Source organism: Acomys russatus, chromosome X (assembly GCF_903995435.1).
Source record: "Acomys russatus chromosome X, mAcoRus1.1, whole genome shotgun sequence".
In the NCBI taxonomy this organism is placed as follows: Eukaryota; Metazoa; Chordata; class Mammalia; order Rodentia; family Muridae; genus Acomys; species Acomys russatus.
In genome coordinates, this window is record NC_067169.1 from 53926094 (window position 1) to 53952719 (window position 26626).

Sequence of the window (26626 nt, forward strand, 5' to 3'; positions counted from 1 at the left end):
CTACAGCCAATCTTTCTTAAACTGTTTTTTAATAGAAACAAAAGGAACACTTTTATGAAACCAGTACCACTCTAACACCCAAAATACAAAATAACAAAAGGAAAACTACAGGCCAATATCCCTGATGAACATAGAGTCAAAAATACTCAATAAAATACTTGCAAACAATGAAGATGTATATTAAAAAATATTATACACCTTGACCAAATTGACAAGTCAATAAATATAATAAGCCACACAAATGGAGTTAAAGATGAAATCATATGATCATCTCAATAGATGCAGAGAAAGCCTTTGATAAAATCAATCATGCCTTCATCATTAAAGCCCTGGAGAACTTAGGGCTAGAGGGAGTACAATAAAAACTATATACAAGAAACCCACAGCCAACATCATCGTAAGTGGGGAAAAGCTTAAAGAAATCCAAGTGAAGTCAGGAATGAGACAGGAATGTCCACTATCCCCACTCTTTTTCAACATTATGTTCAAAGTGCTTGCAGGAGCAATGAAGCAAGATTTAAAAAAAATTAAAAAGATAGAAATAGGGAAGGAAAAGGTTAGACTATCCTTATTTGCAGATGGTATCATATTATGCATTAGAGATCCCAATAATTCTATCAGAAAACTTTTAAAAATAATAAGCAAGTTCAGTACTGAGGCAGTATACAAAATCAACTTGCAAAAACATTAACAGCAAACCACCAACAAGCATACAGAGAAGGAGATCATGAGAACATTCCCGTTCACAATAGCTGCAAAGAAAATAAAATATCTAGGAATGAGCCTAATCAAGAAAGCAAAGGTCATCTGCAATGAAAACTTTAAACCTCTGAAAAAGAGATAGAGAAAGACACTTGAAGATGGAAAGACATTACATGTTCATGGATTGGTAGAATTAACATTGTGAAAATGACAATTCTACCAAAAACAATCGAGTCAAAGCAATTGCAATCAAAATCCCCATCCTGTTCTTCACAAAAATAGAAAAACTGTCCTAAATTTCATATAGACCACAAAAGACCCCAGATAGCCAAGACAATCCTGAAGGAAAAGAAATATGATGCTGGAGGGATTACAATTACAGATCTTAAGATATATTACAGCCCCATGGTAATAAACACAGTATGTTATTGGCACAAAAATAGACAGAGATCAATGAAACAAAATCAAAGACCCAAACATGAGCACACATAACTCCAGGCACTTAATATTTGACCAAATTTCAAAAAATATATGCTGCAGAAAAAAAAAGAATCTCCAACAAATATTTCTGGGAAAACTGGATGCCCATGTGCAAGAGAACGAAATTAGACCTGTATCTATCACCTTGCCCAAAAACTAACTCAAAATAGATCAAAGATCTAAATATGAAACCTGAAAAGCTAAAACTACTAAAAACAACAGCATGGGCAGTACCCCCACATTTTATAGATGTAGGAAAAAACTGCATGACTAGGACTCCATTATCTCAGGAATTAAGGCCAACAATTGTTAACTGAGACTTCATAAAATTAAAAAGCTTCTGCACAGCTAAAGAAACAATTAAACTAGGTGAAGAGGAAGCCCACAGAATGAGAGAGAATCTCTGTCAGCTATATACTTGACAGAGGTTTAATATCCAGAATCTACAGAGAACTTAAAAATCAGAGTCAAAAAAATTGATGAACCATTTGAAAAATTGACTTGGGGCCTGAGTTAAGAGAGAGTTTTAAAAAGAAGGGAAAATGGTTAAGAAATATCTCAAAGATGTTCATCATCCCTAGCAGTTAGGTAAATACAAATCAAAATAACCTTGGGATCTCATCTTTCCCAGGTCAAAGTCAAAGATCAATTGAACAACTGACAACAAATGTTGGAAGGGATGTGGGGAAAAGAGAAACCTCATTCACTGTTGCTGGGATTGCAAACTGGTACAGCCACTGTGGAAATCAGCGTGGAGGACTCTCAAAAAGCTAAAAAATAGATCTACCATATGACCCAGATGTACCACCCCTTGCCATATGCTCAAAAGACTTGTCATCCTACTCCACAGATACCTGCTTGGCCATATCCATTGCTGCTCTTTTCATAATAGTTAAGAAATGGAAACAGCCTAAATGCTCTACAGCCAACAAATGGATAATAAAAATGTGGTACATCATTGTGAAATAGTATTTAGTTGTAAAAAGAAATGAAATTATACTTTGCAAGTGAATGGATGAAACTAAAAAAGATCATATTGAGTGAGGTAATGTAGACCCAGAAAGACAAAAATCACATGTTCTCTATTAGAGGTTGCTAGATTCAAATCTTTAGATGGGAGTACATACATAGCCTACAATAAGTACAGAAACCAGAAAAATTAAATAGAACTATTGCCAAGGTGAATAGCCTGGGGAGCAGTAGAGAGGGTAATAGTAGGGTACAAGTGATATGATTGGGGAAATGGCAAGATGGCTTCTTAGGGATGGGCTGGGGAGGAAATACAGAGGAAAATTGGAGGTGGATAAAGGGGAATAGCAGGACACAAATGATCTAATTTTTAAAAATGGGAAATGGGAGGGACTGCAGGAAAGGAGGAAGGTGGTAAATATGTGAGAAGGCAGGAGATGGGTAAAATAACAGTAAAGATATCTGAAAAGGCCACAGGGAATAATACTATTAACTATTTCCCTAAAAAACTATAATACACGTAATTTTGTGTATGAATATACATATATAGTTAAATGAAGTTTTCTTTTTTGCTTGATAGAATGCCCTTCAGGAGACAAAGATGACATAAGAAAAACCCCAATACCCAGACAAAAGAAGACCTCTTTTGAGTTGTTAACTAGGACTGTTCAAAAAAATTACTAAAGCATACACCCTATTGCTGTTGCCCTTGGTTACCCTTCAGAGGTCAAAAATAAGTCCCTATGGCTGAAGACGCCATGCATTTCAAAAACAGGGCCCAGAGACCCCTGAACAGGAATTTACCTGTATGCCCCCTCCATGAGGACTAGCTTTCACCATACCAGAAGGTGCTATGCAACCTTCTAAAAGAGGGAAGCAACCAGTAGTCCCACTCAGCTATGACACCTATGAACCACATCAAGGAAATGGCACAATCACCCTAAGGGTGCAACCATGGCACACATTCTTTGGTGGTAGCCAATAGCTCTGTAATTGGACTCAAGACCTACTCAACAAAAGGAGAACCATGATTAGGACTGGAAACCTAGTTAACTAGTCAATGCTGGTGAAGTCATGGATACTGGAGAAGAACCAACAATCACTGCTTTAATAGACCATCATAATTCCTAACAACAATCTAAACATTTATCCTCATACCCACTGGTAGGTGTAGTCTTTACCCCTCATCAAGGAATCTTCTCTTTACAACAGATGGAGACCATGAAAGAAAACTACAACCAACCAAAATGCAGAGTTGTGACCAGTCCCAAAGGATAAATACATCTATAATATAATCTCCACACCTAAGTCTCAGAGAATATTACAGAAGAGGAAAAGAAAAGATTATAAGAGCCAGAGGATCAGGGCATTTGCTGGGAGGTTTTGTTTCTTAGTAATGTTAGACGCTAAATCCATAAAGTCTCACTAACAAGACTTCCTGAGTATGTGCTATACAGGGATAACACCAACAGATGTGCTTCTGGATGAGAAAAATCCCAAAAAGGCTCAACCCTCAGCAAAGATCTAAAGGCAGCTAAGGAATGCTGAGAAGAGGAGAAATGCTCTTCCTTGGTGAAGAGCACACTAACAGGTTATCAAATACCAAGTGGTTCTTCCTGAAAACATGCATACAAGTAACATTATACAGATTAAGCAGGTTCTATTTAGGAATGTGTGTGTGTGTGTGTGTGTGTGTGTGTGTGTGTGTGTGTGTGTGTGTGTTAACAGTTAGTGAAAAGGAGGCCATGAATATGAAAGAGAGCAAGGAAGGGTATATAAGAGGACTTGGAGTACAGAAAGGAAAAAGAGAAATGTAATTTTATTATGTCAAAAGTAATTTTAAAATTTATCTCTAGTGACAATATTTGCTCTTAAACTCCTCTTTGATTAATGCTATAAAAAATGTTCTACTTCTGTTTGGATTGTTGTGTGGTATGGTATATCATTTTTCATTTTCAACAGAAACTAAAGCTTATCTTTTATAGAAAAGAAATAATGGTTTCCATGTTCATAGCAGCCTTATTCATAATAGCCAGAACATGGAAACAGCCTAAGTGTCCATCAGTAGAAGAATGGATAAAGAAACTGTGGTACATATACACTATGGAATACTACTCAGCTATTAAAAACAAGGAATTCCTGAAATTTGTGGATAAATGGATTGAGATAGAAATGATCGTGATGAGTGAGTTAACCCAGAAGCAGAAAGAATCAAATGGTATATACTCACTTATATCTGCATACTAGCCCAAGGGGCATGTCCCACGAAAGCCTTCACTTACCAGGAAACTGGGACAGAGGGGAGGACATCCTATTGGGACTCTAAATGAGAGAAGCATGGGAGAATAGCAAAGTAGAAGGATCCAGAGGGTCCTAGAAACCTACAAGTAGAACATTATGATAGGCAGATTTGGGCCCAGGGGTCCCACTCAAACTAAGGCACCAGCCAAGGACAATACAGGCGGTGAACTTTAAGCCCCTACCCAGATCTAGCCAATGGTCAGAACATTCTCCACAGTTGAGTGGAGAGTGGGATATGACTTTCTCACGTACTCTGGTGCCTCACATTTGACCATGTCCCCTGGAGGGGGAGACCTGGTGGCACTCAGAGGAAGGACAGCAGGTTGCCAAGAAGAGACTTGATACCCTATGAGCATATACAGGGGGAGGTAATCCCCCTCAGGAACAGTCATAGGGGAGGGGAATAATGGGAAAATGGGGGGAGGGAAGAATGGGAGGATACAAGGGATGGAATAAACATTGAGATGTAAAAAGAATAAATTAATAAAAAATTTTAAAAAGAAATAATGGTTTCTTTTTCTCTTTAAGGAGTTGTTTATCTTTCCCTTTTAACTATATAATTTAATTGGTTTCAAGGTAATGTATAACAAGTAAGAACTTTGGCAATTTACCATACCTTTTTGTGCTTCATTTCCTAAGCGACTGTTTGCTAGATACTCCCGATCTTGCCAATGTACCAACCTTGCCATTTCTTTCAGTATATAATTTGAGTTGTTTTTCCCTGAGCAGTTAGGCAATTTCTTACAAAACTAAATTTATCACTGCTTTATTATTGCCACATGACTCACAAATTTCAATCTTGGATTTTCCCAGGGGAAAAGTTATATTTACACATAATCATGAATAAATTTTAGCAATTTAGCATATATAAGCAAGAACTTGACGTGATTTTTATATCTATTCAACAGCTGAATTGTTAAACACATTATGATATGTATATGCCGTGTATTACTAAAAAAAATGCCACGATCAAGGCAACTCTAATAAAAGAAAGCATTTAATTGGGGGCTTGATTACAGTTTTAGAGGTTTAATCTATTATCATTATGGCAGAGAGCATGGAGATACACAGGCAGACACGGTGTTGGAAAAGTAACTGAAATTTCTACAGCCTGATATACCTGCAGGCAACAGGGAGAGAGGGAAACTGGGCTTGCTTTTGGGTTTTGAAACCCCAGTGACATGCTTCCTTCAACAAGACCACACTTCCTAATCCTTCTAATGCTATCAAACAGTTCCACTCCTTACTCTTGCTCCAAGGTGGCTCCACTGGTCCCAAAGGAGAGAATTTTGATTGTGTGAATTGATGTGGGAAGACCCATCATAATTGTGGGTGAGACCATTTCCTGACAAGTGGGTGAGACCATTTCCTGACAAGGCATTCTGGACTGTATACAACGGAGAGAATGAGCTAATCACTAGTATGCATGTTTCCTGATTGTAGATGTGATATGATCAGTTCCTTCAAGCTCTTGCAGCTGTGATCTCCTCACGATGACTATAATCTGAACTATGTGCTAAAATAAAATAGTCTCCCTTAAAGCTGCTCTTTATCAGAATGTTTTATCGCATCACCAACAACAACAAAACTAAGAGGAGTTAACCATGAATCTTGATCCTAGAAAAAATAGTTTTTGTTCACACAAATACTGCATATTAATGTCCATAGAGAACATTTGAAAGAATAAAAACCAGAAATAATCCAGATATACTTCAATGTCTTAGTGGATAGGGAAACAATGATATTCTAGCATAGCACAGCGATTTAAAATAACTACTGACAATACTGGTACAAGCATTAACTGAGGTAGATACTAAAGGAGTTAGCTGAATGAAAAAGGCCATTTACAAAATATCATATACAATATGATTCCAATTATATTTTCAAAATAACATTTTTGTGATGGAGAACATATTAATGCATATTAAAGATTAGTGACAAGGTAGGAGATGTGACTATAAAATGGTAACATTAGGAACCTTTATGGTAATAGAATTATTATATCTCATACTATGAAAATGTATATATGAATCTATTTGCGTTGAAATTTTCAAAACAAACATATATGCAAATAGGTACAAATAAAACATGAAAATTATTAATTAAATGGATTAGTTGTATCCATGTTAATATTCTGATCATGATGTTGAACTATAGCTTTTCAAAATTTCTACAATTTAGGAAAAATGTAGCACAGGTAACTTTTTGTATGGTGCTTTTAAACTATGTGACTCCAGTTATCTTGGAATAATTTTTCAACATGTAAGCCTTCAAAACATCAAACTGGTCCACATGTAAAAAGACTAATCCTCTTAAAAATAAAATTTAAAAAACCAGCACAAAACAAGATCCAATTAACAAGAAAAATATTTGCTTTTAATTTGTTTTTATTTTAATTTTTTGAAAAGAGATAAGTGTTCATATAATTTTCCATTAGGACAAATGACATTTCAAATGAGATGAGGCTATAAGTTGTCCCAAGAGACTAAAGATAATTTGACTCAATAAAGATGTGAGCTTCAATACAGACAAGAATTCCTGCTATATCTACTTCACATTAGTGATATTTTAGGCTAAGATTGATCTGGGTGTTCAGCTCTCTCAGATTCAGCTTTTAGTTAGGGTTGAATTTCAACTGTAGGCCTAAATGAAGCCTGCAGTGGCATTGCACTGTACTGATTTTTGAATGAAGGGTTTTTAGCCTCAAGATCTTTAGGTAAAGGTGCATAGCTAACCAGTTTAGGAGTTGAGGGCATACCTATGTTGGCCATTGGTAGAACCTGGACATCAATTGCAGGAGGATTCTGATTTCCTACTGAATCAGCAACTGGTTGCTTTTGAGAACTTAGAACATTAAAATTATAGGAAGAAGTCCAGAGCTCAATTGTAGCACTTGGTTTCAGATTCTTACTACTTTCGAAAAGAGACATATCAAAAGCTTTATTTACTGGTAGAGACTCCAAGGACAGATTTATTTTGTTAATAGCCCCATCTGAGTTAATTAGTCCCTGGAGTCCCTCTTTTTCAGATAAAGGTGGTAAGTTGTCCTTAGTTGTATGTTGATTCTCAGATTCATTTGACAAGACCTTCAAAATATCCCTGAATGCTTCTAAATTAGTAGAATTTTCTGTCCAAGAATCTTCCAATGTATTATCCTCATGGGAATTCTTAGGCTCCAATCCATCATCTACAGATGGACTCCATTGTTTAATTATATTTGCCATAATTTGATCAAAAGACTCAGTCTTATCATCTGTATTATCCCACGATTTGTCTCTATCAGCCGTAGAAGTATATGACATAGCTGTGTTGGAAATAAGCTGAGATAGTGGAGATGTACCTAATTTGCCTATATTAGGTGGAGGGGTATATTGATGATGCTCAATTAAATTCTTTCCAGAATTTTCTGGAAGTCTGGCAATAGGCGATGCCTTCACTTGCTCAGCTAAAATCCTGACAGTTTGTGGGGTCTGGGTTTTATCAAGGAACGATGTATGACTTTCAGTTAAAGAATCCCCATTACTAAAATTAAAGTTCATTGGGAAATTTTGGATATGTTTGGTTTGTGGAGAAATGCCTATGTTCCCTTGCAAAATCCTCAAGGAGGAATTACTAGAGGCCAGGGTTGGGACATTATTATGGTCATATCTGATTTGGGGAACATGCTCATTTCCATACAATGTCTTACAGTGTAAGGAGGAAGTAGGGTTCAGTAGCTTCTTAGATGCTTTGATGAATCCTTTCATCCAGGTAAAGTAAGGAGCTATTCTAATGATGACTGTGGGATTTAGACATATCCTTGAAGTCTTATGTATGAGGCCCAACAGTTGCCAGTGGTTCTTTAGAAGACATAGGACAGGACTGGCCTTCTGTATCTGAATGAGGAAACCAAGAAATATATGTCACTTATGCAGTCTACTGTACATAAAATCCATACACTATGTGAGGAAGAGGGGAAAGTGCAAACAATATTCATCATCAAGCAGCTCCTTGAAATTACCAATATAAGACATGGGCACATACAGTTGAATTATATGATAAGAGAATATAAAAACTGTTAGTACTAATTCTAAATTGTCAAACTCTTACAATCAACAACTTTATCAGAATTGAATTGGGTTTCTAAAAGTTCCATCAAACTTAATGTTCAAACCAAGAAGAATCAACAACGTTCATACAAAATCTCCCCCTTGCTTTATTTTCTTAGTAACAGTCACACCACCCCTTCAAAAGTTCAAGTTTAAAAATTAAAAAAAATTTTAAAACTTTAAATCATTCTCAGTGCCTCTCCTTCTTCCACACTGCTACCAGTCTATCAATAAATAGTGATTCTGATATTTTCATTTCCAAAAAATATTTAATAATTAAATTAAATAATTGTCTTATCTAGGGAAGTGTCTATTGTTAGAAAATATAGTGTCTTTATGAAAAGGCACATTTCATGTTCTTCTCACATCTGATCTAAACACAGCATCCAAACGTATCCACTTAAAATCTAAGAAAGACCATCTGCTTAAAAAAAAACTGTCCAGTGAGTGCTTTCAAGCCTTAACAATGTTAAAAGAGTAGTTGTTATAATAACTTAAAAGGCCTTTGATGGCGAAGATGTGGAGAAAGAGGAGCACTCCTTCATTACTGGTGGGAATGCAAACTGGTACAGCCACTTTGGAAATCTATCTGACGCTTTCTAAAAAAAATGGGAATAGGGCTTCCTCAAGACCCAGCTATTCCACTCCTTGGAATATACCCAGAAGATGCTCCAGCACACAACAAGGACATATGCTCAACTATGTTCATAGCAGCCTTATTCATAGTAGCCAGAACATGGAAACAGCCTAAGTGTCCCTCAGTGGAAGAATGGATAAAGAAACTGTGGTACATTTACACTATGGAATACTACTCAGCTATTAAAAACAAGGAAATCCCGAAATTTGTGGATAAATGGATTGAACGAGAAATGATCGTAATGAGTGAGTTAACCCAGAAGCAGGAAGACTCAAATGGTATATACTCACTTATATCTGCACATTAGCCCAAGGGGCGTGTCCCATGAAAGTCTTCACTTACCAGGAAAGTGGGACAGAGGGGAGGACATCCTATTGGGACTTTAGGTAAGAGAAGCATCGAAGAATGGGGAAATAGAAGGATCCAGAGGGTCCTAGAAACCTACAAGAAGAGCATTATGATGGGCAGATCTGGGCCCAGGGGTCCTGCTTAAACTATGGTACCAGCCAAGGACAATACATGCAGTAAATTTCACACCCCTACCCAGATCTAGCCAATGGACAGGACATTCTCCACCATTGAGTGGAGAGTGGAGTCTGACTTTCACAGGAACTCTGGTGCCCCATATTTGACCACGTCCCCTGGATAGGGAGGCCTGGTGGCACTCAGAGGAAGGACAGCAGGCTACCAAGAAGAGACTTGATACCCTATGAGCATATACAGGGGAGGAGGTACCTCTCAGTCACAGTCATAGGGGAGGGGAGTAGGGGAAAAGCGGGAGGGAGGGAGGAATGGAAGGATACAAGGGATGGGACAACAATTGAGATGTAATATGAATAAATTAATAAAATATTTTTTAAAATCCTTTGAAACCCTTGTTACCACCTTGATGCCACCTACTGATGTTGGCTTGACTAGAATACTATAGCCACCTAGCTTCTCCTTTTTGTTATTTAAATATTCTAGGCATATTTACACATAAAAATCTTTGCATTGACTTTTCCTATATCCCATACTTGTAACATTGCTCTGATATTCAAATGACTTGCTTTATCATTTCTTCCATAATTCCATTCAAACAGTTTTATTTTTTTAACAAATGCCTTTTCTGGTTTATCTAATCGTATTAAATGAGATTATATAGACAAAAACTTACTTCTATCTTGTGTTGCAAGTGTTTTAGGCTAATACTGTTTTTAGAGTCCATTTCTTTCAGATGGCACACAGAATTCAAAGTTATAATAATCCCTGCTCTATGTTTGTTATCCTGGTGTATTTTACTCAAAATATTTAATATCACTTCTGTTATTATTTACTTATTCTTGATCACCTCTCAAGAGTATATAAACTCATGAGAACATGAACTGCCCTATCCTCACTGCCATTACATTAGTTCAAATAAGGTAACTATGTAAGAATGAAGAGTGTATAAATATTCTATCTTAAAAATTGTTATTTCACATTTCTCCAATGGTCCTTCCCTTTTAGGGCATTTTTACACCAACTACCAGTAAACTTCAGAATATAAACTTTGTCACATCATTTCTCTTATCAAAATCTTTGCATGTCTCCTCATCCCCTAAATCATATAGGATATTTAAGTTATAAGGTAACAACACATTCATAATCTGTCCCATGATTATTTGACTCTCACTTCTGCCATAGCTCTTTCCCCCAAATCCAAGATATTTGTACATTTTGCAGACTTGTCTGATTCTACTCCATTTGGCCTGAATGCCATCACTTCATTTTATACTTCTTATCCTATTTGGTAAATATCTACTTATCTTTAAATAATAGTTGAAATATAAACTTTAACGCATTTTAAATTAACCTTCCTTTTACTCTCAGAGCTAATTTCACACTGTACAGATATCTATTGTACTTATTTGTCCTACTGGGCTATACTATTCTCTGTCTTCTATACAAGAAGGTGAGCTTTGGGTGCTGGGACCATGGATGATGTTTCTACCACCTCCATACTACTGTAATCCCTCTGATGTTTGTGACCACTTTGGCTCCTTTATCTCCACTATCAGACTATCATTCTAAGGACTTGTCTCAGCTGGGTTTTTTTCTATCTCACCAAATAAATAGCAGTCCCCTCAGTGCTTGCTTGAAGTCCTTTTGCAGCAGTGTTTCTGGAAACTAACATGAGGCCCGATATTCAGTATGTGGTTCCAGAAATAGTACTGGTATTCATCTCATCCCTTGCAGTTATCCTCCACTAGCTTCTAACTCTATAACTTTGCAGGTGTTATTGCCTCATCTCACTTTGAAACATGGTTTTGAACAATGTTCCGTTCATTCTTGCTTAATTAAGTACTTCTCATCTCTCAAGACTTAGAACTCAAGGCTGGTCATAACCTTCAATAATTCAGTACATGATTTCCACAGTTCAAGTTAATGCTTCCCTTGAAGTCTTTCCATATTATTTGTGCATGTAATTTCAAATTGTCCAAGATATGTTAGTATCTAAAAATTTTCTTGCATAGGGATTTATTTTCTGTAGTTTTTCTACATGAATAGGTGGACTGGGTTGCATCTGTGCCTTTTAATCCTCTCCACAGCTAAGTTTGAGCTATACTATATTAATTATAGTACCCCTACAGAAAGGTTAAAATAACATTAGAAACCAAGACAGAATGCATTTGTGTATTCATTGATTCTTTTTTTTTCTCTCATTTGTTACTAAAGCCTTCCTTGTGTAAACTATATACCTCTCAAATATCCAACGAAACTTCCCAGACTCACATATTTGCCTGGCACCAACTTCCTTATGTTCTATTAGCCTTTACTTGCATACTTAAAGAATTCTACATTTTTACGTTTCCTTCCTGTTCTTAATATTGCTCTGGTGTATGATTACCCAGCAGTCTTGCCGTGGTTGACTCTGAATACACAAGCCCTCAGTCTTCTCTAAATAGGAATACTGGTGGTGGCATGTTGAGAAATCTAGCAGCTGCACATCTATCTTCTTTACTCTGGTGGTTCCAAGCTTCTTGCTACCTAAAGACATACAGACATAAGGGATGATGCTGAAACCCAAAGCATTCTATCTCTGACTTTGGTTTGTCACCACTCTCAATTCAATCACATAATCTTCCCAAAACACTTTTCTTTGCCTTCCTCCCCTTCCTTTCCTTTCCCCCTTCCTTTCTTTTCTTTAGATATATCCTTCCTTTGTACTTTCTGAACTATTTACACCTTCCTTAACATACTGTGATAGCTAGTCTTTTGCTTTGTTTTGTTTTCAAGACAGGCTTTCTCTATGTGTATCCCTGGCTGTCCTTGAACTTGCTCTGTAGATCAGGCTGCCCTCAAACTCAAAGAACTCACCTCTATAGACCAGGCTGGCCTTGAACTCACAGACATCCACTTGCCTCTGCCTCCCTAGTGATGGGACTAAAGGCATGCACCACTACTGCCTGACATGATGATTAGTCTTATCAACTTGATTGGACTTAGAAACACCTTGGAGTACCTAAGTAAAGTCCACCTCTGGGCATGTCTTATAGCATTTCCAAACATCTAGCATATGGCTACTCTGAACAAAACAACAAATTAATCACTTCCTGGATATAATATGATAGCAATATTGAGGTATACTTAAAGGTATGAAGTGTACCCTATTTGGAGAAATAGTTAACTGGGGAAATGCTCTTGGGCCAATATCTTGTCCCTGCCCCTTCCTATACTCTCCCTTTCTCTCTACTTCTTGACCACCAAAAAGTGAAGAGCAGCCTTCAGCACATGCTCCAATTGCTATAGTATTCTGCTCAGTACACTGCAACAAGCAGCCATATATAGAACTTCCTGAAGGCATGAGTCAAAATAAATCTATCCTGTCTCAAATCAACTCTGTTACATCTTTCATCACAGCAACAAGAAATAGTTTAAATGTCTGGGCATAAAATGAGTTCTGTAACAAGTTGAGACTTAAATCTGGCATATTCCATTCCTTATACTTCAGTTTATCTTTCAATGGATTGAAGTGATATGAACTTAAATATCTCCACTATTTCCTCTATATTATTCTCCCCACTTTAGAGATTTAAATTCTTTTAAAAATGAGTCACAGCAGGGCAGTGGTGGTACATGCCTTTAGTTCCAGCACTCGGGGAGGAAGAGGCAAGTGGATGTCTGTGAGTTCAAGGCCAGCCTGGTCTATAGAGTAAATTCCAAGACAGCCAGAGCTACAACAGAGAAACTCTGTCTCGAAAAATAAGTCGTATTACTAGATCCAAAATCATAAAATAACATCACATGACTCCTTTTACTTACTCTGATATTGATACACACCACAGCTTCTGTAGTGGCACTTAGAACAGCTCTTCAAAGTTACATTAGTGGACTGGGATAGCGGTATCTCATCCCCGATGATAGGCGCCTCAAGAATGATGAAGCCAATATCTGCTTTCACTGGATCATTTTCATCTTGGAGATCAAACTTGGGATGGAGGCAGACTTTTTGGCCATGTGGAATGCTTTCTGGGTCATTTACTCCGGAAATGTCCAGAGGTGACAGTTTCCTAGGATAAGAGAAGAGTGTGCAACAATCTAATTGTTGATAATAAAGGAATATCCATAAAATATCTTATGAAAGACATTATTTGGTAGCATCAATCAAAATCAAAGTTATGAAACAACCCAGTTCTTCATTTATTTGACATCATAGCCTTTCCTAATTACAGGCTACATAGTGCCTATATAAGACCTTCTATTGGCCTTTGGTTCCTTTACATTTCTACTGTTCCACTACCAACTGTTTGATTCTCAAAAGGTTTCCTTGTATACTTGGATCTTAATGAATTTCATAAATTGAGAAGAGAAGAACTGCCTATTCAAACTCCATTTCAGATTTAACATCCGCCAAGTTGAAACATAAGCCCAGACCCTCTACCTTGGACCCCCTGTGTCCACCATAGTCTGAGACTCGTATAGGCATTTTCCACTGTCCCTTCTGTCCTCCACTTCAATGTCTCCAGTCTTATCCTTAACCCTGCAACAGACCACTTGCATGTGCCTCTCCTCCCATCCTACTTTCAATCCCTGGGGACTCCACCAAACTTGCTTTAAACGCAGCCTTCCATCAGCCAATGACACCTAGAAAAACTTTTTACTTGGAGCTCCCTGTGGACACACTGGTCCTGGATTGGGCTAGGTGATTTTCACTCTTTCCTGGCGTTCATTAAAAACTCTCTAGTCTCATCCCCAACCCAGTAGCTGCATGCTTGCAGGGGCCTGTCCTCCTACCCTACTTCCATTCTCTGGGGACTCCATCAAATCTTGATGTAAACACAGATTTCCTCCTTTCTGTGGTCACTTTCCACCCCCCTTATATCCCATCTGCATTCCTTTATGTTAACCGTTGATACCTCAAAACATGTTCTACCCAGGGCTCCCAGTGGCCAAACCTAGCAGAGACTCAGGTATGTTATTCACACTAACCTTCTTGTCCTCCTTTATAATCTCTACATTCTCACCCTGAGCCTGGTAATAACTTGCTTACAAGTATCTCTTTTCCCACCTCAACTCTATTCACTGCACACTACAACTCCCGGTTCAGACCCAAAGTCTCCCATGTCCATTCACCCCTGACTCTCCAGATTATTCTTTGTCCTACTGCAACTTGCAAAATCTCCTCTTCCCACCACATCTGCAATCCTCAGGGATCCTGCCTCTCAGTGTAGATAGGATCCTCTTACCTATTTCCTGAAGCCTCTTTAAGCCTTTCCTCTTAGCCAACCTCTACTCCTTTCTGCCATCAACTGACATGTAGAAACACTCTCTACCATGAAACCCACAGCCACCACACATTCCCTACAATCAAGAGAGGAAAACAGAAACCAAGGAATAGAACATCCACCCAACAAAGACAAGGTCAGATATCAACACCTAGAATCACTTCAATCATCCCAACCTCCAATGCCTAGACACCAGCACAAAAGCACAAACATTAACAACCAAGACCATATTCCTCCATCAGAACACAGTAACAACCTTACTATGATCATCTCTGAGAAATGCAATATAGCTGAAGCACTTGACAAGGACTTCAAAATAGCAATTACAAATATATTCAAGGACCTTAAAGAAGATATTAATAACTGGTTAGGGATTAGGATTAGGGTTAGAGAAGTCTGTGAAAATACAAACAGTGGAAGTAGAATAGAATCACTAAAGAAAACCCAAACTAAGATAAAACTGGAAATGAAAAACTTAGCAAGTCAAAACAAAAACCTCAGAAGTAAGCCTCACCAATGGAATACAAGACAGGGAATAAAGAATCTCAGGCATTGAAGACAAGATGACATAAACAGATAACTCAAGCAAATAAAATGTTAAATCTAAAAATTCCATACACAAAACATCCAGGAAATCTGGGCACTATGAAAAAACCAAACCTACAAATAATAGGTCAAAAACTCCAGTCAAAGGCAGAGAAAATACTCTCAACAAAATCATAGAAGAAAAATTCTCTAAGATAAAGGGCATATATACCAAGGTGTAAGAAGTATACAGGGTGGCAATGAAAAATGAGGGTATGCCTATGCTCAGTGTTTCAATAATGTGAACATTTCAATGATTAATAGCCTAACATTTCCTAAATAAAAAAAAGCAAGCTTGAGATGACTACCACCAGTCCAGTGCCAGGGGCCTGGGATGACCATCAATCCAGCACCATGCAGTCTTGGATGCACTCTCAGGGAGGGGAGCAAGCTAAAAGAACCCCATCTGGTACCACAAGCCCCAGGCAAGTGAGCCTGAGACAGACAACTTTCACAAGGGGCCACTTAGGTAGACCAGAGTGAGGAATAAGACTGAGATAACCACCAAACTAGCTCCATGGGGCCCAGATGGGGAGCTACCTGAGATAAATATCAGTTTAGTTATGGACAAGCCTGTGGGTCAGACCATGCCTGAGATGGCCCCTGCCCAGGCCATCATGAATGAGCAGGGCATAGCACTCCAGAGAACACTCCTGAGATGACCCAGACACTCAGAGACCCTGGGCACCACTAAGAGGAGCAAGTAAGCAGTAGAGAAATGGAAGAGAAAGAGAAACAGAAGGATGTGGCCACAATGAAGAGAGGCAGAACTGGAGACTCCAGAGTGGTGAGAAACAGCCTGATGTGAGTAGCCAGTGATACCACCTGGGACCATGGTGAGGCCCTGGCCTGTTATGCCACCAGGAGCCATATCTGCATCCATGTCCTGCAACAGCAGGGGTCTGTTACCACCAAAGGCCATGTGGATTCCCATGGTTTGGCCTGCCATCCAGGGACGTGTTGACATCTGAGGGTTGTGAAGAACTGGCCCCACCTCTCACCTGAGCATTGTGGGAAAGCTAGCCCTGGGGGGCAGAAGACACCAGGAGAGCTGATTAGTACTCAGGATATTGGGGCCTACACATTGCAGGAGTTGTAGGTTAGACAGACCCTAGGATATGACATGGGAGAGCTTGGACCTGCCACTTGTCTTCCATGTGCTGGCATGGATGAGGAAGAGATAGCCTCCTCCACCCTCGCCCTCACTACCTGCAGCAGTTGGGAGACCTATCCCTGTGGTCATGGAAACAAGAGAGCTATCCCTGCCCCTAGGCAGCTGCAGCACTTAGGGAGAGCTTGTCTTGCACCTTGCCTGAGCAATACAGTAGAGATGACCCTGGTGGAGGTGGGGGGGCAAGGAGACAGGAAAAGGGGGTGGGGACAGGAAAGCTACCCTTGAGGATTTAAGTATGTAGGAAAACTGGCCCCTCCATTTGTCTGCTGTGCAAGGCAGAGATGCACTCCCCTCTTTCCCCTTGCCACCTATGCCAGGAAGGACAGCTGACCCCAAGGTCATCAGATCCAGAGAGCTGTCCATGCCCCTCATCTACTGCCAACACTTAGGAGAGCAGGTCCTGTACCTCACTTGGGCAGCACAGTAAAGCTGTCCCTGGATGTGGGGGTTTCAGGTGAGCCAGCCCCAGGGTATTAGCACAGGACAGCTGTCCCTGCCTCTTGTCTGCTGTCCGGTGTCAAGAATGAGTACCTTTAGCCCTTGTCCCTTACACCTTTAGCCATCAGGAGAGTTGGCTCCAGATTCATGAGAGTGGGAGAACTGGCCATGTCTCTGACCTCCTGCAACATCTGGAAGAACAAGCCCTACACCTCAACAGGGAAACAGGGAAACAGTGTAGAGCTAGCCCTGGTTGTGAGAGTTGCTGGTGAACTGAGCTCAAGGGTGTGAGAGTAGGATTTCTAGTGAGATGACCAGCTCAGATATCTCTCAATACCTCTCAAGCCCAAATCCAGGGCTTCGACTTGGTCCACCGCAATATTTACACCACTGATGAACTGCTGGAGTGAATGTAGGGGCTGGTCCTACAGATCCAAAACTACAGAACCTCCATGACACAGGGCCACAACAGGATATCTGAGAGGAATCCCAGTGAGGTTCCAGTATTGACAGAGTAGCAGAAACAATGAACATTTGCAAGCAAAGAAGTGTGGACAAAAGGGTATACTGTGAGACACACTGTGACACACTACAACTTCCACAATGAGTTTTTTTCTGTTGTGGGGGAGGAGGTTGCAAGGGTGGAGGGTGGGCATGAAGGGAGGGGAAGATGAGTGGGATTGGGGTGCATGATGTGACATTGACAAAGAACCAATAAAAGATTTTTAAAAGTGTACAGAACACCAAATAGACAGGATGATAAATGAAATTCCCCATGGTACATAATAATCAAAGCACTAAATGTGCAGAAAAATAAAGAATGTTAAAAGCTGCAAGGGAAAAACACATATAACTTTAAAAGATAGGCCCATTAAAATAAGACTTGACCTCTCAATGGAGAATCTAAAAGCCAAAAGGGCCTGAAACAATATTCTCCAAACTTTAAGAGACCACACACTCTACACTAGATTTTTGCACCTAGAAAAATCTATCAATCATAAGAGATGGAGAAAAAACCATTCCATAATAAAATCAAATTTAAACAGTATCTGTCTACAAATCCAGCTATACAAAATGTGCTAGAAAGAAAACATCAGTCTAAAGAGGTTAACCACACCAAGAAAACACAAAGAATAAATAATCCTGGAACAGTACACAAAAGGGGAGAAAACTTACACCATAACAACAAAGATCAATACTTTCAATTCCTCAATAGAATTGAGACCAACAGATTGGATTAGAAAACAGGATCCATCGTTCTGCTGCATCAAGGCAATGCAGCTTAATAGTTAGGATAGACATCACCTCAGGATAGAAGGATAGAAAAATATATTCCAAGAAAATGAGCCCAAGAAGCAGGCAAGTGTAGTTATTTTAATTTATGGCAAAATAGACTTCAAACCAAAACTAATCAGAAGAGATGGGGAAGGACACAACATACTTACCAAGGTAAAACCCCACCAAGAAAATGTAATTCTAATCATTTATGCACCAAACACAAGGACAACCAATCTTATAAAAGAAAACATGGCTTTACCTAAAACCACATATTGATTCTCACACAGGAATAGTGTGTGACTTCAATACCCAACTCTCACCAATAGACAGGTCACCCATTCAGACAAAACTACACAGAGAAATTCTGGAGATAACTGACATTATAAATCAAATGAACCTAACAGATATCTACAGAACATTTCACACATACTCAGAATAAACTACCTTCTTCTCAGAAGCTCATAGAACTTTCTTGAAAATGGACCACTCATTTGGGCACAAGCAAGTCTCAACAGATTTGAGAAAACTGAAATAGTACCCTGCATCCTACCTGACCATCATGAATTAAAGATGAATACCACTATAGAAACAACAGCAAGTACACAAACTCATGGAAACTGAAACAAAACACTATTGAAAAACAAATGAGTCAAGATGGACATCAAGAAGGAAATTTAAAACTTTTTAGAAATGAATGAGAATGAAAATAAATACATGCTCAAACCTGTGGACACAATGAAGGCAGTACTAAAAGGCAAGCTCATAGAGCTAAGTACCTACATAAAAAATTTTAGAGACTTCATATTAGCAACTTAATTACACACCTGAAAGCACTAGAAGAAAAAGAAGATATATACCAAAAAGGTATAGACCACAAGAAGTAATCAAATCCAGGCCTGAAATCAATCATTCAAAAGAGAATAGTACAAAGACTCAATTAAATGTGGAGTTTATTCCTTGAGAAAAAGCTAAAACAATGATAAACTTTTAGACAAATTAATAAAAACCAGAAGAGAGAAAATATAAATTCATTAAATTAGAGACAGAAAGAGGACATCACAAAAACAGTGGGGAAATCTAGAGAATCTGAAGGACACACTTTAAAAAACTGTGCTCCACCAAACTGGAAAACCTGAAAAAAAATGAATAAATTTAAAGAAATATACATACAACCAAGCAAAGTAAAATCCATTTGATCAAAGATAATCAATTTAAACAGACCTAAAACCCTTAGTTAAATAGAATCAGTAATTAAAAGTCTCCCAACCAAAACAACAACAACAAAAACAAAACAATCTAGGGCCATATGGATTCAGTACAGGAGTCTAAGAAACTTTCAAAGTAGAATTAATGCCAACTTTCCTCAAATTGTTCCACAGAAAGAGACATAAAGAACATTGCCTAATTCTTTTTATGAGAGCACAGTTACCCTGATACCCAGACTGCATGAAGACTCAGCAAAGAAAGAGAATTACACACCAATTTCCCTTATAAACATAGATACAAAAATACTCAATAAAGTACTTGGAAACATAATTTAAAATACACACACACACACACACATGGAGAATGGGGGAGGATTGTGAGGGTGAGACTGAAAGGAAAGAAGAGAGGGGGCTATGATCAGGCTGTAAAGTGATTAAATAAATTAATGAATGAAAACACATACATCAAAAAGATCATCCACCATGACCAAGTCATCTTCATCCAAGACATCTAGGGATAGATCAATATATATAAATTGATAAATGAAACCCACCATATAAACAGGATGAAATACAAAAACCACATGATCATCTCATTAAGTACAGAACTTGATGATAAAAATCCTAGAGAGACTAGCGATATGAAGGATACATACCTAAACATAATAAAGGCTATATACAGCAAGACTATAGCCAACATCAAATTAAATGGAGAGAAACTCAAAACAATTACACTAAACTAAAATCAGGAACAAGAAAGGGTTGTCCACTCTGTCCATGTCTGCTCAATATAGTACTTAAAGTCTTAGTGAGAGCAATAATACAACTGAAGGAAATCAAGGGTATACAAAATGGAAAGGAAGAAGTCAAAGTATCTTTATTTGTAAATGATATTATTTTATACATTAAAGAATACAAATAGGTCCATAATTATCACCCTGCACAAAACTCAACTCTAAATGAATCAAGGACCTCAAAATAAATCTAGATATCCTGAATTTGATAGAGGATAAATTGGGGAACAGACTGGACCTCATTAGCACATGAAAAGACTTTCTGAACACAACACCAATATCACAGGCACTAAGATCGACAATTAATAAATGGGAATCTCATGAAACAGAAAAGCTTCCACAAAGCAAAGGACACTGTCATTCAGAGAAAATGGAAGCCTACAGAATGGGAAAATACTTTTACCAATTACACTTTGTAGTGAGAGGTTTGATTTCCTTAAAACTTCAGTTATATTATGTTTTTGTTTTAATCCCAGGCATGGGATATAGGGCTGCTTCAGTTTGCCCACAACCATTAACTATGATTATCTCTAGCAGGAGTGTGATTTGTGCCAGTTACAGATAGTATAATTCTGAGAACTCATAAGAGGGAATAAATGCTAGAACCCAGAGAGGGACCAGGGAGGGGGTGGTGAAGGAGTAGGGACCTCTAAGGAAGAAGATGGCTGCTGCTCCTGGTTGTTGTTCTTACAATTTAATGAGAAGTTGGAGATATCCTGAAACAAAGATTGGACTTGCCCCATGGAACTTGACGACCCTAACCAGCAGAAAGTAGCTAAGAGACCTATGCCCCTTCTCCCCACTAACCTACTTTCTCTCTTCCTTGGTGTTGGGGGGTTGGAGAGAATTGAGGTGAAGGGAGAAAGAGATATAAGAACCGCAATTAAAATAGATTACAAATACATGCCAACAACACTTCTGATAGAGAGTTAAGATCTAACATATATAAAGGACTCAGAAAACTAGCTATCAAAAAGCCAAATAATCCAATTAAAAATGGGTATGAGTGAGACATGATAGATTGTGATTATATGGTACGGGGAGGAGGTCCCCTTATGTCACAGACCTAAGGGAGGGGAGTAGAATGAAAGAGGGAGGGAGGGGGAATGGGAAGATAAACATGAGGGGATAACAATTGGGATATAATCTGAATAAATTATTTAAGTAAAGAAAGGAAAGCCGGGTGTGGTGGCGCACGCCTTTAATCCCAGCACTCAGGAGGCAGAGGCAGGCAGATCGCTGTGAGTTCGAGGCCAGCTTGGTCTACAAAGTGAGTCCAGGATGGCCAAGGCTACACAGAGAAACCCTGTCTCGAAAAACCAAAAAAAAAAAAAAAAAAAAAAAAAAAAAAAAAAAAAAAAGAAAGAAAGGAAGGAAGGAAGGAAGGAAGGAAAAATGGGTATGAATCGAAACAGAATTCCCAACAGACAAATCTCTAATGGCTGAGAAACACTTAAAGATATATTCAATATCCTTAGCTATCAGGGAAATGGGAATCAAAACGACTTTGAAATTCCATGTTACACCTATCAGAATAGCTAAAACCAAAAACACAAAAGGCAGTTCATACTAACCATGATGTGACCAAAGGGGAACACTCATCCATTGTTGGTGGGGGTGAAAAATTGTACACCCGCTATGGAAACCAGTGTGGCAGCTCCTCAGGGATGTGGGAATTGATCTACCTCATGATCCAGCTAAACTGCCCTTGGATCATATACCCAAAGGACACTTCATTCTACCACAGAGGCATTTGCTCAACTCATTGCTGCTCTGCTTATAACAGCCAGAATTTTTAAATGGCCAAGATGAATGGATAATGAAACTGTGGATATAATGAATTATTCAGATGTTTAGGAAAAAGATCATAAAATTTACAGGCAAAAGGTTGAAACTAGGAAAAAAATCAACCTTAGTGAGGTAATTCAGACTCAATAAGATAAATATTGTATGTATTCACTTATATGTGGACATCAGCTTTTAAGCATTCAATAGGCATACTCTAATTCATGTACCCACAAAGGTTCAGTATAGAGTAAGCAACCAGAGGGGAGGGGAGGTTCTTCCAAGGAAGGAAAAATAGCATAGTTATGTAGAGACAGAGGATGGGGGGAGATACTGGAACAGGATGATTAAATGGGGAGGGGGAGGGAAAAGATGGGTGATGGAGATAATATAGGGAGAGAAAGCTAACACTAAGAGCCATTTGAGGGATTGTGGAAACCTACTAGAGCAGAAGCTTCTTAAAATATACACATATATGAAAGAAATCTAAATGGTGTTACCAAGTAATAAGGAGACAATGTCCCAGCTAAACATCTTTTGCTACCAAGAGAAACTTCCAGTGCCATAAATAGGTTACTTATAATTGAGATGTTAGCCAAAGGCAACCTCATGGACATCCCCAAACAACTGAGGCTATTACTAAGGCTTTTGTTTGCCACAAACTGATAGTAAAGTCCTATTGCTGAAGATAATATATCTCAGTGAACATAGAGAAGTTGAACTGGAGCTTAAGGAAAGCCTTCACCCCCTACTGACTAGTGTTCATGATACTGGAAGGTACTATGTAGACCCCTAGAGGAAAAAGATAACCACTAACCCAGATACAAACCCTTTGATCTACAATGGTGAGCTATCTCCATGGCTTGTTGATGAAATAGTGTCACAAATGTTGTGGGAATAGCCAACCACTATCTGATTGGATTTAAGGTCTAGTCCATGAGATAGAATCCACATCTGATACTGTTTAGGTGGCCAAGAACCTGAGACTGGATAGCCCATGGACCTAGGGGAAAACCAAATACTGTTGTTCTGCTAATGAAACAGCATTGAAATGACTCCTAGCAAAATTTGGCTATACTCATAGGTTAATGTCTTGCTCAGTCATTTTTAGAGAAGCTTCCTTTTTCAATAGATTGGAACTAATATAAAGGACAATGTGCAGAGAGTGGGAGATCTTGGACCACTTGTCACGTCTCAAAAAAAAAAATCAGGACAAAAGGCTCACTGTGCTGCCTATTAGCATACCAAAGTGCATGCTGGCCTCCAGGATTTCTCAGTACCTATTGCTCCTCTCAGATCTTCTAACCATGCCTCCTAAACTTAAAGTTCTCCAGCCCAGGGGCTTCCCTCCTCTTTCCCCAGCTTCTTTTTTTTTTTTTTAATTATTAAATTTTTACATATACATTTATATTATTACACACATATATAATAAACTACCTATAGCAAGAAGACCATGAAACAATCAGGAATTATGTAAATGTTACATTCATATTGCTTTGGCTATTTTATTTGGCAACCTTGAAGAAAATATCTTTCCTATCTTGGTGCATCTAAATTTCTGAATGTAAACCATTATCTGTCATATCTCATCTTTATCAACTTAAGACATCTATCTAAACGTAAAAACATCTGAACTCCTTTTTTGAAATTTTTATTTCATGTTATTAATTAATTTTTTGTTGTATGTTTATGTATACAAATGCCACAACAAGTGCGTGGCACTCAGAGGACAACTTTCAGGAGTTCATTCTCTTTCCAGAAATCAAACTCAGGTCATAAGGCTTGTTTACAGGCACATTTTAACCACTGATCGATCTCTCCTGCCCTAGATATTATATATTTCATCTATCATTCCTCAGAACTTAGTTTTGAGCATGACAATGTTGCAGAGCCAATTAATTTTGAATAGGATGAATGAGGGAGAAAGAAATGGAAAAATATAATAGTAACAAGCCCATTACATGAACTGAGTATCAGAAAGTGATTCTTATCAGCATCATCTTCATCAAGTTTCCCTGGAATAATTCCAAAAAGGAGTCCCAAAAACAAAAATTCATTTAACCATATCCAAGACCCAAAAACATTTCCCCCTACTCACGATTTCTTTAGACAGCTAGCTGTAGAAAGAATCAGCCATGGAGTCAGGACGATACCCTGGCAATTTCCAGGCATAGATGCCAGCCATGGTGTGTCCATGTTGCTGTCCACTGGTGGCAGGTTTCCAAACAATGAACTTGAACTCAGACTCCGTTCCTGCAGTTTGGGCACTGGAAAGGGGTATGATAGGAATAGGGATGGATGAATATAACATTAAAAACATTTCCAGTGCTGATGATCTTTCTGATTTTTTTAGTTAATCTACTCAAATTCAGCTAGAAAGTTTCTGTTGCATATTCAGTGTGGCCTAACTTCCTTCACGTGTGTGATTTCTTGTGAGTAGATATGTGTTACATTTCCAGCATGACTACAACCCGATGCTACGTCTCTTCTTCTCTGAGCATTTAAACTAAATATAAATAAGGTTTGTGCAAGGAAAGCTAGGGAAAGGTGTCCCATCTGATGCAGAGAACTTAAACAGGTGGGGCAGAAAGTTGTGGGAGAGGTGAGAAGGAAGTAAAAGGAAGGGAAGAGGATATGTAAATGTAGAAGAGGCAGAAGAGAATGAGAGGAGGTGGAGAAGGAGGAGGTGGGACTAATTCAGAGAGGGATAAGCAAAATATGGATGAGAACAGCAGGAGAATAGTCTTTGGACATAGAAGGGAAAGAATACATAAGGATGCCCAGGTATCTGTGACTTACGAGCACAACAGAAACAAACAAAACACAAAACACGGGAAAGCCAAAGTAGAGGCTTCATTCTGGCTCAACTGGCAAGAGGTGTGTTGTGGAAATCCCAAGGCAACAGCAGCTCTTCTAGTAGTCTAGAGACAAAAGTTCAGAGGTTATAGAATGTCTGACATCATAACGCCTACTGTGAGATTCTTCCTTAGGGCTGCTTAAGATAGGGAATTGGAGACAGCAACATCATTTAAAGTTAAGCATTATTTTATTTCTAAAATCTGTTTCTCAGATTTCAGAGAAGAGCTGATATTTGCCCCAGCCTATTGTGAGATGCTCATTTCTCTGCTACCTAGAATGAGTGATTGTGGTACTATTGATATCTTTGTGTAGCTCAGCTTCAGTTCTTCATTGAATAAGCATGTATTTCCAAAGGTAGACTTCACTTCTTTCTTTCATATTTTTATGGCGATTTGTATATTGTTGCCAGGTGTTTAGGTACATAATCTGCCATCTTGGTTTCACTGTCTTTTTAAAAATTATGAAACACAAATTGGTAAAGAAAAAATGGCTTTATTCATATTCTAGCCAAACCAGGGTGAGTAAGAAACCTAATTTTCTCCCCCAAATGTCTGTGGCTGTCTTATGATTTTTAGAAAGTCATGAAAAAAAGGGAGGGTAGAAAATATGTAAACTCAAGTTTGAGTTAAGTTACCCAGTCCTTTCCTCAGTGAAAGAGAATGTAAGTGTGTTTGTTCATTTTGCTATAAGGGACAGTTTTTTTTTTTATTTTAGTTTATTATAATTATAATTTATTCACATTACATCCCAATTGTTATCCCCTCACTTGTATCTTTCTGTTCCCACACTCCCTCCCTCCTCTGCACTATTCCGCTCCCCTAGACTTCTGACAGAGGGGACCTCCTCTCCCATCATATGAACACAGCCTGTCAGGTCTCATCTGGATAGATTGCTTCCCCTTCCTCTGTGTGCCCACCAGGCCTACCCACCAAGGGGAAGTGATCAAATAGGGGGCATCAGAGTTCACGTCAGAGGCAGTCCCTGATCCACTCACAGCCTTGGAGAATGAGCTGTCCATTGGCTAGATCTGAACAGGGGGGTCTAAGTTTACTGCATGTATTGTCCTTCATTGGTGCATCAGTTCGTCTAAACCCCCCTGGGTCTGGATCTACCAGCTTTGATGGTCTCCTTGGGAATTCCTGGACCCTCTGGGCCCTTCCATACCACTCTGACCCAGAGTCCAGCAGCAAGTCTCAGCATCTTTCCCAATCCCCCTGTGGGTGGGGTCTCTCAGAGGGCATCTATGTTGGACTAATATCCACTTATGAGTATATACCATGCATGTCTGGATCTGGGTTACCTCACTCAGGATGATCATTTCTAGTTCCATCCATATGCCTGTAAATTTCAAGATTTTCTTGTTTTTAATAGCTGAGTAGTATTCCATAGTGTAAATGTACCACAGTTTCTTTATCCATTCTTCGACTGAGGAACATTTAGGTTGTTTCCAGGTTCTGGCCATTACAAATAAAGCTGCTATGAATATGGTTGAGCAAATGTCCTTGTTGTATGGTAGAGCATCTTTTGGGTTTATGGCCAGGAGTAGAATAACTGGGTCTTGAGGTAGCACTATTCTCAATTTTC

At 38.7% G+C, this 26626-nt stretch overlaps 1 protein-coding gene and 1 non-coding gene across 2 annotated transcripts; one reads left to right on the plus strand and one right to left on the minus strand.

The window, feature by feature from the left end:
- Positions 1-7663: 7663 nt before the first annotated feature.
- On the minus strand, positions 7664-25040 carry LOC127184547 (uncharacterized). The gene is made up of 6 exons (XM_051140874.1): positions 24983-25040; positions 24282-24450; positions 13462-13709; positions 12047-12186; positions 8170-8327; positions 7664-7697 (listed from the first exon to the last, which is right to left on the minus strand). Exons 1-6 carry the CDS (start codon positions 25038-25040, stop codon positions 7664-7666), a joined length of 807 nt encoding a protein of 268 aa, XP_050996831.1.
- Positions 15654-15782, plus strand: LOC127186089 (small nucleolar RNA SNORA17). Its single transcript, XR_007830327.1, has one exon. It is a non-coding gene; the product is annotated as a small nucleolar RNA SNORA17 (small nucleolar RNA).
- Positions 25041-26626: the final 1586 nt, after the last annotated feature.

Excerpts from the sequence above, each read along its gene's own strand:
- LOC127184547 (XM_051140874.1), bottom strand. The coding sequence starts at position 25,040 with ATGAAGCCTCTACTTTGGCTTTCCCGTGTTTTGTGTTTTGTTTGTTTC. Across the intron at positions 12,187-13,461 it reads TGGTGTGTATCAATATCAGA|GTAGCAAGAAGCTTGGAACC; the intron begins GTAAGTAAAAGG and ends GTATGTCTTTAG. Across the intron at positions 7,698-8,169 it reads TTCATCAAAGCATCTAAGAA|ACTGAGTCTTTTGATCAAAT; the intron begins GCTACTGAACCC and ends ACAGATGATAAG.